The sequence below is a fragment of the Psammomys obesus genome, unplaced genomic scaffold (assembly GCF_907164565.1).
Source record: "Psammomys obesus unplaced genomic scaffold, mPsaObe1.curated_primary_1811, whole genome shotgun sequence".
Lineage (NCBI taxonomy): Eukaryota > Metazoa > Chordata > Mammalia > Rodentia > Muridae > Psammomys > Psammomys obesus.
This window is the reverse complement of record NW_026596143.1, coordinates 11,486,718-11,498,838: the sequence shown is the minus strand read 5'-3', so window position 1 is coordinate 11,498,838 and position 12,121 is coordinate 11,486,718. Positions and strand designations below refer to the sequence as shown.

The following is a 12,121-nucleotide window of genomic DNA, read 5'->3' as shown; positions in this document are numbered from 1 at the left end:
AGATAACACAGTGAAAAAAAGAGCAGTGTTGTCAATGAAGTATATTGTGAATACTGAAGACAGTCACCATCCACAAAAGCCAACATAAAATGATTTACAGAACTAACAATAGCATCCTGGGATTGGGAGTGTGAAGGTTTTTTGACTGTGGCCTTTGTGAGTTTTCCTTGACCAAGATGCCAAAAGCTAAGACAACTGAGTAAAAAAAAAAAAAAAAAAAAAGTCAGATTAAAGCCCTTACACTAAATCACTTTTTTACAGCAAATGAATCAATCAGCAAATCAAACCTGTGAGAAGAAGAGTATCTATCTGCTGAAGTGTTAATTTCCAGTGTGTAGGGAACTTTCATAATCTAATGGAAAAATAATTAATGCATGACAAAAATGCGGTCGTGCTGAGATCCAAACTGACACTTCTTTAAGGCATGCAAATGGCCAACAGCGTGGGGCCCCCGCCACTGGCATTCATTGCGGAAGTAAAAGTCAGACCACTGTGTCCCGTTATACCGAGTGCAATGGCTAAAACTTACAGGCAAATTAATAATAATAATAATAATAGAGAGAGGGAGAACCCAAAAGAAATTGACTAAAACAGAACATAGTTCACATAGTTCACATTCTACAGCTCTCAAAGATCCTGTAGTTCCCCCATGACGACACCCGCTGATCCAAATGAAGACCTTAGGTCAAACCACGAAAGGGAAAGTCATGGTAGCCCCGTCTGTGACGAGTATTAGAGGACTAAAGAGATTGGGAGAGCAAAGGAATAGACGGGTGCCACATCCTCCCACATCTGAGAAAGAGAGAATGGATTCCCTTGTTGAAAAAAACTCGGACACAAACAAGGAAAGCAGCTAAACTTTTCCTTCAGTTAAGGGAAAAATTACTGTTCCAAAAACTTTACCCAAAGAAGATACAAAGAAAACCCACTGAGAAGTAAGAAATTAAAAGAGAAAAGCAGCAGCAGCAGCAGCAGCAGCAGCAGCAACAGCCAGTGACAGAAGCAAGGAATTCTGGCTCTAAAAGAGACTTTAGAAACAAAGCCCCAGTGCTTGTAAACCAGAGTGTCCCAGGAAATGAGCCCCCAGGCAACAGCCGAAGTAAAGGCATGCTCAGACACACAGGGGCCGTTCATATAAAACGGAAACTGTGTTGGGGAAATTAGAAAATACTGCGGGCTAGGCATGGAGGCGCACACCTGTAAACCCAGCACTCAAGAGGCAGAGGCAGGAGGATCTCTGTGAGTTCAAGGCCAGCCTGGTCTACAAAGTGAGTCCAGGACAGCCAGGGCTACACAGAGAAAACCAAAAAAAAAAAAAAAAAAAAAACAATCCACCAAGGCAAACAGCATCAATGTTTTTAAAGCAGTGGCACACAGTTCAGGTTGAGATAATTAACTATAACAGAAAAGATATTAAAAAAAAAAAAAAGATGAGAAAAAAATTTCCTCCTCCTAGAGAGAGCTTAGGTTAAAAGTCTCCATTGGGGTCCTCCCTGCAGAGCTTGGGGAACCCTGCAGAAAAGGGAGAAGAGGAACTGTAGAAGCCAGAAGGGTCAGAGACACCAAGAGGGCATGGCCCACACAGTCAACTAAGCAGGGCTCGTAGAGGCTGACTCTGCAGTCTGGAGTCCACACGGGTCTGCCCTAGGTGCTCTGCATGTGTGTTTTGGTGGTGACTCCTGCTCTTGGAAGTCCTTTCCTCATAACGGGTTCCCTTGCCCAGCCTTGAGGTGAGAGTATGTGCCTAGTCTTCCTGTAACTTGTGCTGCGTTCGTCTGATGTCCCTGGAGGCCCTGCTCTTTTCTAGGGGGAGAAGGAGGGATGAGAGTGGGGATTGGAGAGGTGGAAGGGTGGGAGTGGATCTGCAGAAAAGGGGACAAGGAGGAATGGAGGGAGGGAGGCTACAGTCAGAATTATTATATGAGAGATAAACAAACAAACAAATAAATTATTTTCTATAAAAACATTTAGGAATTTTTGAAACATGGGGAAAGGGGGGTGGGAATAGACAGCAACTGCATACCAGGGCGACAGCGACATCATGCTCCGGCGTGCACAAATGCCCCGGATACAGCGCTCCAATGGAAGCAGGGTGCTCCTCAAAGCTACAGAATGATTAGGAGTAGATGGAAAAGCAGTGTTCGTAGTGTCAGTCGTTTCCATAGGATCAAACAGTAGCAAACATTTGCTATGCTCTAAGCTCCATGTTACTCAGGGCTGTGCTAAACACATTTCCCAAGTCTTCAATACTGAGACGATTTCAATACGTCAATTCAATACTTAAATCATCTATTGAAAATGCCACTGCACTAGTAATGGTAGCTTTTAGCTTTCAGTCTGAGTCCACATACTCTGTATGTTTATATAAAATTTTGAATATCTATTTAACTAGAAATCCCTAAACTTTCCATTCTGAGGCCTTGTTAATCATCTATGAGTGACAGTAAACACATCTTTATTAGAAAACAAAAATATTAAGTAGGTGATTAATTGATTAGATCAAAAAAACAGGATCGCATATATTTGATAACAGGTAACAGGCTTTTGTAAACCAATGCTGTCTGATTTATTTTCTACTTTCACTGAGGATTTTGTCTTGTGATGGCAAAATGGAGCCACCACCTCCAAAACAGTAGCTTCAGGCAGCTACTAGCACATCCCATCTTTGTGTTATTTAGTACATTTTGCCTCTCATTAGTCCTAAATGAGAAAGACAACATAGCTTCCATTTTTCACATTCATCATACCTAAGAAATTGGAAAACATTGCATGCAAGGTAAATGTGTATCTTTCATAATTAATATGCCATTTGGGTTATTCCTTCAATGTTAGTAGATATAGAATTATGTGCTTACGCCAGTAAGTATGAAATGTGTTGTGATTTTTTATTTATTTTCCAAAACAAAAACTCAATCAGTATGTTCTGAGGTGCCACTCGGGGAGGAATTCTGTTTTCCTTAGACCAGATTTCAATGGACTGTATTAGAACACTCACTTTTAACTTTGAGAGCATCTAAAGAGAAGAGATACAGGAGATTGTTTATACAATTTTGAACATCACTTAAAACCATAGTTAGCATGGTATGTTGGGTTACAGAGAGTCTTCAAGAGCTCAGCAAAATATGACATTCATTGATTCACAGCTATATTTCTATAAATTACATAAACAAACATGCTTTTGGAAACTCACAGTGTTAACAAGGCCGAAGACCTGAGGAATTTTCTGTATCACAACTTTAGTGTCAGAGCCCAAGTAATCAAACTGAAAAAAAAAATTTTATTGAAAAATGAATCTAAATTAACAAGCATATGCATTTAAACATACAAATGTACTATACTCTGAATAAGCAATAAGACTGCATTCTAATCGAAATCCAGAAAACTGATAATGACAAAGTAAATGTTTGCTTTAAAATATGCAGTAATATGAATTTTAACATCACTTAATACACTGTTGACCAGGAGAAAGATGGTGCCATGGTGGCTCCATCCATCCTGTCTCCATCAACAGCAATGCACACCAGTTCACAGTAGCTGAAGAAGCCAGACAAAACACCACAGTGGCTGGTAGAAATCAGTGGCAGAAATGCTCATCGGTTGCAGCCATTCATGTCTACAGAAGACAGGAAACAAGAGAGGAGCCATGGGTGGGGAAACCCCAAAAGAAGCCTTGTGGGCAGGGAGTGATAGTAAAACATACACGATATGAAAGCAGACAGCAGGAATACTAGGAACAGAAAGATTTTAAATGGGTAGAGGAATGGGAGGGAGGAGGAGAGAGGCAGCCCAAACGAAGGATGCTTTTAAGGGCATATACAAAAATTACTATTTTGTAAACTAACTAAACATTATCATTTTAGGAGAGAGTGAACAGAGGAAACTTGCTAGTGTGGGCTGCTGCTCCCAGGAGTGATGGGTTTCATAACAGAAGTTCCAGTGGTAAGTGCTCGATACCTCTGATGCCAAAGGTCCCCAAAACAATACAGATGATCATCATTTGTCTCAACTGCCCATAAGAAATGGGTACTAAAACTCTACTGCTGAGAAGACCACGTACTTCGGATATAAGACACGGCCCGGAACTGAACTGGAAGTTCCTGCACTCCCAGCTAGACTTCACGGTGTCAGAAGGAGCCATTTAGGCTCCTAAGAGAGGAAAGTCTTCAATGTCCTTACCCAGCTGTGGACTCTTGAGTTCTACCGTACGGACCTGTCAGGCGAGACATGCCCGCTGCCTCAGGAAGAGGAAGGTGGCCAACAGAAGTGGAGAGAGGATAAGACAGGCTGATGAAGGCAGATATGGTCACAACACACTGTGGCCATCTGGGAAACAGTCAAAAATGAAAAAGACATACGAAGAATAGGACACACCAGTTTTTTATCCACGACAATATCCATCTCAATGACTCGTGGGTATAACTTGATGGATTCAGTTTTCTGAAAAACATGTGACATGAGTCCTGAGAAACGTTTTCAGATGTTACCTTCTATTAAAATTATATTCATAAATAAGGTGAAAGATGTCTGCTACTGTACGTCATAAGGCTGTTCTCGAGCACACAACTTGGGTACCAGAGGACTTCCCAGCACAGAAGTGCTGTGGTTAGCAAGAACTTTCAGTTAGATGTCTCAAGCTGGATGAGAACTCAGGGACCTTTATTTTGTAATACTTGAAATAAAATTCTAGGTTTATCCTAGAACCCCTGTTCAGATGTAGCCCATGGCAGCTCAGTATCCAAGTGGGTTCCCTAGTAAGGGGAACAGGGACTGTATCTTACATGAACTCAGTGGCTAGCTCTTTGACCCCACCTCCTGAGGAGGGAGCAGCCTTGCCAGGCCACAGAGGAAAACAGTGCAGCCAGTCCTGATGAGACCTGATAAGCTAGGGTCAGATGGAAAGGGAAGAGGACCCCACCTATCAGTGGACTTGGAGAGGGGCATGGAGGAGAAGAGGAAGGGAGGGTGGGGCTGGGAGGGAATGAGGGAGAGGGCTACAGCTGGGATACAAAGTGAATAAACTGTAATTAAGATAAAAAAAATAAAAATTTAATTTAAAAAATTCTAGGTTTATAACAAAAGCCTTGTTTTTCTTAACGCTTCTGATAATTTCAAATGTTCCATGCAGGGAGGTATTTTTGCTAACGAGGGTGAGGAAGCTGCTTTTGGCTAGCCTTGTACTTCAGAGAAATCCTGCCAAAGTCTGCGTTTCACTGCATTCACTGGGGCCAGGGGTGCTGCCATGCCAGTTTATGGATCTCTGCTAACGGGAAGTTCATTACTCTGTTTTATCTTATGAAATTATCTGGGGTTTTTCTTTTCCCCTTTTGGAGTAGTCACAAAAGAGTTAATACTTTCTAGAGGACCAGGATAACTGGGGAATGTTCTCTGTTAATTAGCTAAAAGCACAGACATTGAAGCTGTCCAGTCCCTTTCAGTTCTACATTCAAATCTTGTTCCTGAGATTAAGTAGCTAAGCGTTTACGGAACTTGTGTCAAATTTCGGCTGTAAATCCTCTAGCCCAGAGATGACACAGGACCCTTACTTAGGAAGCAAAACCATGTTAGGGTGTACTTCAAACACATTTTTTTTTTCACTTCACAGAATCTTACTAAATGAGTTGAAAGAGAGACCCACTCACCTTCAAGTTGATTTGGAAGTGATCCTTCGATTTGTTATACCACCCATAAGTCTGGTTCTCTGCTAAGAAAGGCGTGCCCTTATTTGTGTTCTCATAGATCACGTGCACAAATCCTGACATGGCTTCCACGGGTTCGATTCCGTAGGAGACATTTTGGAATTGTATCGTCCCCCTGGAAGTTAAAGCGACCAAAGAATGGCTAAAATGATTCCACCAAATCTATAGTATTCTAATGGCAAAGTTTGTCCAGGGTTTTCTTCAGTCTAAAACCATCTCTGTTTGCCTATTTTACCTGTATTTTCTTCAAGATTATTGCAGAACTAGGTCACTGTGGTGGGGGGGGGGGCATATGCCTGTCTATTATGAACATTAAAAAGATCAGAAGGCATGGATGGGCATTCCTAAACAATTCATATTCCTCCCTGGTATATTAATGTATTAGCTTTCTGTACTAGTCTGTGGAATCTGTGGGTACTCTTTCCTTAGTCTTGGGGGTCCTGAGCTGCTTGGTTTCCGTTAACTTGACACAAACTTAGACATATCTTTTAAAGGAGGGGATCTTAATTGAGAAAATGCGTCCATCAGATTGGCCTGTAGGCAAGTCAGTGACGTCTTTTCTTGATTAATGATTGGTGAGGGAGGGCCCATCCCACTGTGAGCAGTGCTGTCCCTGGGTGCTCCTGGATCACAGAAGAAAGCATCCCGAACTGAGGAAGCCACAAGAAACAACCCTCCTCTACGGCGTCGGCGTCGGCGTCGGCGTCGGCGTCGGTTACCGCCTCTCAGTTCCTGACCTGACTTCCCTGTGTGATGGACTTAGAAACTACAAGATGAAACAAACCCTCTCCTCCCCAGGTTGTCCTGGTCATGGTGTGATATCACAGAAATGGAGATCCTGACTAAGACAGGTCCCCTATCTAGGATACACCTGACTTTTCTCTGATGCCTTAAATTATTACGGTAGATGAACTGGAGGAAATTCATGCCTAAGCGTGGCCAATAATCAAAAGTCTCTATTATCCTCGAGAATTCTCATTTATTCTAGGAAATCAAAAACAGCATTGGTGGGAACTAGAGAAGTTTGGAGGTATTGATTAGTGCTCCCCACACTCAGAACAGACCACAGCCTCAACCGCTAGATCCCATGAGACTCCATACATGGCCCCGACCCAGGGACAGACTATTTTCTTAGCAATTTTGGTTCATTTCCAAAAGAGTTGAAAAATAAAGGTGAACAGAGAATGAGAAAAGGCACATGCGGGATTAGTTCATAGAGTAACAAGACACAATGCTGGCAAATTTAGTCTCTGGGCCAGTTGCTTGGCTGTCCGTTCAACACAAGCTAGAGTTATCTGGGAAGAGAAACTTCAGTTGAGAAAGCACTTCCATCAGCAAGCCTATAGGCAGTTTCTTGATTAATGATTGATGCGAAGGGCCCAGGCCACTGTGGGCGGTGGTGGCATCCCTGGACAGGTGGTCCTGAGTTGCATAAGAAAACAAACTCATCAAGCCATATTCCTGCATGACCTCTGCTTCAGCTGCTGTTTCCAAGTGCCTACCCTGATTTTCTTTTAGTGATGGACTGTTAGCCTAGAAGAATTAGACGAGGCATACTCTTTCATCCCAAGGTGCTTTTTGTCATGGTCTTTCTCACAGCACTAGAAACCTAGCTACAATAATACTTTTAAATAATATACAACCTGAGTCCTGAGCAAATGCTGAGTGACACAAGCGAATTTGGAAAACCTGCAACATATCCATTGTAATAGCAATTTTTCTGGAAAAAAAAAAACGCACAAATGAAAACAGATGGTTAAGTCATTCTTAAATACACACCTAAGACATGTCATTCATACTTACATACCTTAATACTTTGGTATGATAGTCAATTACTCCCCCTCCCAAAAAAAAATTGTATCAAGCAGAAAATAGCATCAGAGAAGACTATACAATTCCAAAGAATGTATCAAATAATACTAAAGTAATTAGAGATTATTTATTTTTAAAAGAAAGTTCAAATACCAAATCTGTAGGGAACAAAACTTAAGCTTACCAGAGATGACAAAGGTTGAGAATGTTTAACACCATCTTTGTCATAGGTATAAACCACTGCAGCTGGATTTATAAGTAATCTATAAAAAAAAAAAAATTCCAAACATCTTCCAGTGAAACAAATGTAAAAGGTAAGTCTTCATATACAAATTAACTGAATACTTATCAGCTTGCTATAGCTTATTCCCTAAATATTTTCTTGTCGCTGAAATTAGCCTTTTGAATAGAAGAAGAAAAAAAAAACTAAAATGCAGGTTAATGAGCAACTCAAAACATTAGATAACTCAGAGATAATATAGGCTCTGATGTCCAGGGCCTTTCAAATCTCCGTCTTTGTCATTCATTGACTTCAGATGTTGCATTTGAATCTCAAAATTAGGATATAGGATTAACACCCATTTTAAATAATTCTCTTGGTCTTGCTACAAATTTATGTTCAATCAGCTAAGTATGTCCAAGCCACTGTTGTGCTGCAACATTACTCTTCCCACCACTTCTCCTCTTCTCCCTCCTCTTCCCCTTCCCTTCCTCCTCCTCCTCCTCTTCCTCTTCCTTCTTGATACAACTATGTGGACACAACTGAACCCTAACTTGTTGGAATCCTCCCGTCTCAGTCTCCGAAATGTTGGTTCCACAGGAGGCAGGTACCTTCAAGCCCTTCTCCAAGTTCTTAACAACAATGGTCAGAAATTTCTTTCATAATCTCCCACCCTGGTACACATTAAAGAACCTGACACCAGTCCTACTAACCATGATCCACATCCTCCATGTCGCTCACTCACACAGCCTCTGAGTCTGCCTCACGCCTCTCCTCGAGGAGGGTGACTTTATTTCAAAGACAGCCTGTGCCACAGACAGCATCTTGCACATGTACTGAGCTACAGAACCCTGCCTCTACATGAGTCTATGCCGTCAGAAAAGTTGTTTTCAAGAAATGATTTTCAGTTGATGTCATACTCCAGCACTGATCTATCCTATTTTAATTGTCAACGGGTTTGATGTTTTGTTTTGTTTATCAGAGGTGTCATCTACACAGACACACACACACATCCTCCTTAACCACCTCCTTAACCTTCTTAACCACCCTGAAGGTTCTGTGGAAATGTCTAAAACCATCAGTCTTTCAACTCCACAAGGCACCTTATGATCCTAACTGTACTGATGGCCCACGTACCAGGAAACAACGACCGCTCAGTCCAGTCTCTAGCTAGTACACTTCCTCTTCTGCCTCTTGTCCTGCCTCCCTGCTCCTCCAGCCTCCTCTTCCATCTTAGCTAGGCACTTTCCCACCTCGCCCCCAAAGCATTGATCTCTCCCAAGGTTTAGAAACACTTTCTGTATATGTTTTCCATTAATAACACCACTACCGTTTGCTATTAAGTCTGTGTAACTGTTCAGATTTCTCGGAGATTCAAATTCTCTTGTATACCTCTCCAGTAGAAAATACCAACTTGGACATAAATGCTCAGTCCTCTGACAAATAGCTCCCTGGTTCATAGTACACAATCCACAATAACCTATCCATTTTCATGAGAAACAGCCAAGTCATCTGAGGTCCCTCACTGTTTCCCAGTTCTGCTGACTCTGTCTTGAGGTCTACGGAATCTGTCTTCCTAGTGCGGGAAGTGACGGCTCATCCCCATCAACTTCACTGATGACCTGACCCACGCTGTACGCACCATGTCACCTGACCCATGGGAGCGCAGTGTGTGCACCCTGACCTTACACATTGTCCTTACACATCTTCTAGAATTTATTCCCCACTTACTTTACCAAAATCTTCTCTCTCCATCCTTTATCAAGTTACAGCTTATTTCTAGTCCAAAAAACCCAAAAGCCTTCGCTGACTTGCTAAGAGCATTTCTTAGGCATTTATCACCATCCACTCCTTAGAGGTAGAGTATCAGAATATCTCTTCCTGTGCTATAAATGCTCTGTAGACCTTGTTTTATTCTCTTCTTATGTATAAGACCTTGTCTAAACGCCAACATTCAATAGACATTAATACATTTTAACTGTAGTATTTTAAACATTAACTCTCATAAAAGTTAAAAAAAAAACTTGAAATGTGGAATGGCAAAATAATTACTTACTGTTTTGTAAGGTGGACGAAATACGGTTTTTTAGCTATTGGAATAAGATAAGCAATCTGTAACAAGAATGTTTTTTTGAATGTCAGTCACATACTTTATGTGTTTGCTCCGCTTTATGTTTTAAGGGAATGGCAAAAATTAATAGGGTTTTTGGCTTTTCTTCCCATGCGGATTTTGTCTTCAAGATTCTGAACTAAGAACTAGGCTTAGCACCGGTGCCAGGCAGAAACTTAATTGGTGTTCGTTAACTGGTATCTTCTGAGTTAGTCCGGTACTCCTCCCCACCCCCGTGCCCAACAGACAACCTGCTTTTCACCTCAGCTTCCCCTTATCACGGTCTCACCCTACTCCTATCCTGGAGAGGAATTGCCTGTTACTTGCCACCTTTTTGGCACCTGTGAGGGTCCATCCCTGAAGTTTCTATCCCATAATGCTCTGCTGCAGTGGCGCTTTTCTGGGCTCCACCCACTACCTCTAGCTAAGCGCAACCTCACGTGCGCTAGCTACTAGAGATGGTGTTGCTATTACATGGTTTTCAGGATCTGTTTCCACATCCATTGATGAGATCTTTTCAGGAACCGTTGTATGCAAGATGATTTTCTGAGGGTCTAAAAATAAAAATACGTGATGCTGCTTTGATATCCATTTTTTAAGTCTGATTGTGCATCTCTTCCTCTACCTTAGTATTTGCTTTGAGTGATTGGTACACCTTTTCTTTTACCTTTTCCACTCTCTATTAAATTGTTGCTAATTCATTCTCTTCTCCCTCTCACCTTCCCCTCCTCTCTCTGCTGTCCTCCCACCTCTCAGCTCAGCAGCTAAACTACTTAATTATCGAACTACAGTGTTGTCTTAGAAACATAGATTCATTCCGAGATTGCCATGCTGAAGGAAAGTGTGGTTATTCAGGAAAGAAAAATCTATTTTCTCCGAAGGAATGGCCCTGGGGTATGTCACTCTCCAGGACAGCCCCATGCCCAAGGAGAATCTGACCAGCGTAAAATGGACTCCATGTTTGTTTGTTGGGTTGGTTGGTTTTGTGTGCTTTTTGGTTTTAATGTGGTACTTTTTATCTTATTAGGTTTTTTGGTTTCGATTTTGTTTGGAGGTTTCTGAGTGAGACAAGAGATGGGTTGGGTAGGGAGCTAGAGAGGACCTAGGGAACAGGAAAGAATATGGTCTCCCTACTCCTAGTCCCCATCCCTGCTCCCCTCTCTATTCCCTCTCCTACCCAGTTTCCTCTCTCCCTCTACCCCTCCTAGGCCTCCTGCAGATGTAGCAGATGCTCAGCTAGGTCTTCATGTGGATCCCCGCCAGCAACTGGAGGAGGTGCCTCTGTGATGCCTGCTTTTGTACCCCTTTCCCCTAACTGAGCTGCCTCATCTGGTCTCAGTGGGAGGGGATGCGCCTAGCCCTGCGGCTGCAGCTACTTAATGCGCCGGAGCAGGTTGCTACCCACGTGGGATCTCCCCCCTTCTCTGCGAAGGAGACAGGAGAATGGGGGAAGGGTGTGTCAGTGGGGATTGGGAGGAGAGGGAGGTTGCCATCAGGATGTAAAGTGAATTAATAAATAAATAAATGGAGGGGAAAAAGAAACAAAGTTATCAGTCAAAAAAAAAAAATGGAGGTGGGGGAAAACGTATGAAAAAATTAAAAAAAAAAAAAAAGTCAAGCAAGCCTGTAGAGGGCGGCAGTTGCCAAACCAGGATTTTTTTTTTTTTTTTTCATAAATAGTTTCTGAGCTCTGATGAGTTGAGTCAAGACTATCATTTACATAGCAACAGGGAAAGTGATTAGGATTCATTGTTATCTGTTACAGTTAAGAAAACCGTCCCACGCCAGGGAATGTTTGGCAGCCAGGAGGGAGGAAGGGGAAAGCGAAGCGAGTAGAGTGCGGGTGAAGCCTGCTCTGCGGCTCGGAAGCCAGGAGCGGTTTGGACCTCTGGACTCACTCTGGCCGGCCTGCAGCCCACTAACACCCGTAAGCAGCACTAGAAGAAGGAACATGGCTCCCTCGGTGGTCCTGGAGCCCAGCTGAGGAGCATCCGGCCTGGTTGGACGTTGTGGCCAGTAATGGCAGCTCGCGTGCCTGACCCTACAGGGCTGTCGCCAAGGAAACCAGGAGAAAGGGGTGCATAGCTCCAAGTTAGCTGCCAGCACCAACCGTGCCGCTAACTGAAAGAAGGCTGCTGCCTCAGGTGGTTTGGTTTACTCTTCTGGCTAGGGAGAGCTGGTAAGGGGGTTGTTGTGGTTGTTGTTGTTGGGTTGGATTTTTTGGTTTTATTGTTTGTTTTTTTTGTTTTTTTGTTTTTTTGTTTTTTTTTTTTTTTTTTTTTT

General features: G+C 42.5%; 1 protein-coding gene across 1 annotated transcript in view; it reads right to left on the bottom strand.

Moving 5' to 3' along the window:
• The window catches only part of LOC129666315 (disintegrin and metalloproteinase domain-containing protein 5-like), a 55,080-nt gene extending 43,289 nt beyond the window's left edge, over positions 1–11,791 (bottom strand). Inside the window, exons 1-10 of the mRNA XM_055593353.1 lie at positions 11,737–11,791; positions 10,313–10,392; positions 9,785–9,840; positions 7,693–7,771; positions 7,340–7,416; positions 5,640–5,811; positions 4,372–4,437; positions 3,191–3,262; positions 2,856–3,013; positions 2,024–2,105 (exon numbers count right to left, since the gene is read on the bottom strand). Coding sequence (XP_055449328.1) covers positions 2,024–2,105; positions 2,856–3,013; positions 3,191–3,262; positions 4,372–4,437; positions 5,640–5,811; positions 7,340–7,416; positions 7,693–7,771; positions 9,785–9,840; positions 10,313–10,392; positions 11,737–11,791 — 897 coding nt within the window. The remainder of the gene's footprint in view (positions 1–2,023; positions 2,106–2,855; positions 3,014–3,190; positions 3,263–4,371; positions 4,438–5,639; positions 5,812–7,339; positions 7,417–7,692; positions 7,772–9,784; positions 9,841–10,312; positions 10,393–11,736) is intronic.
• Between the last annotated feature and the right edge of the window lie 330 nt (positions 11,792–12,121).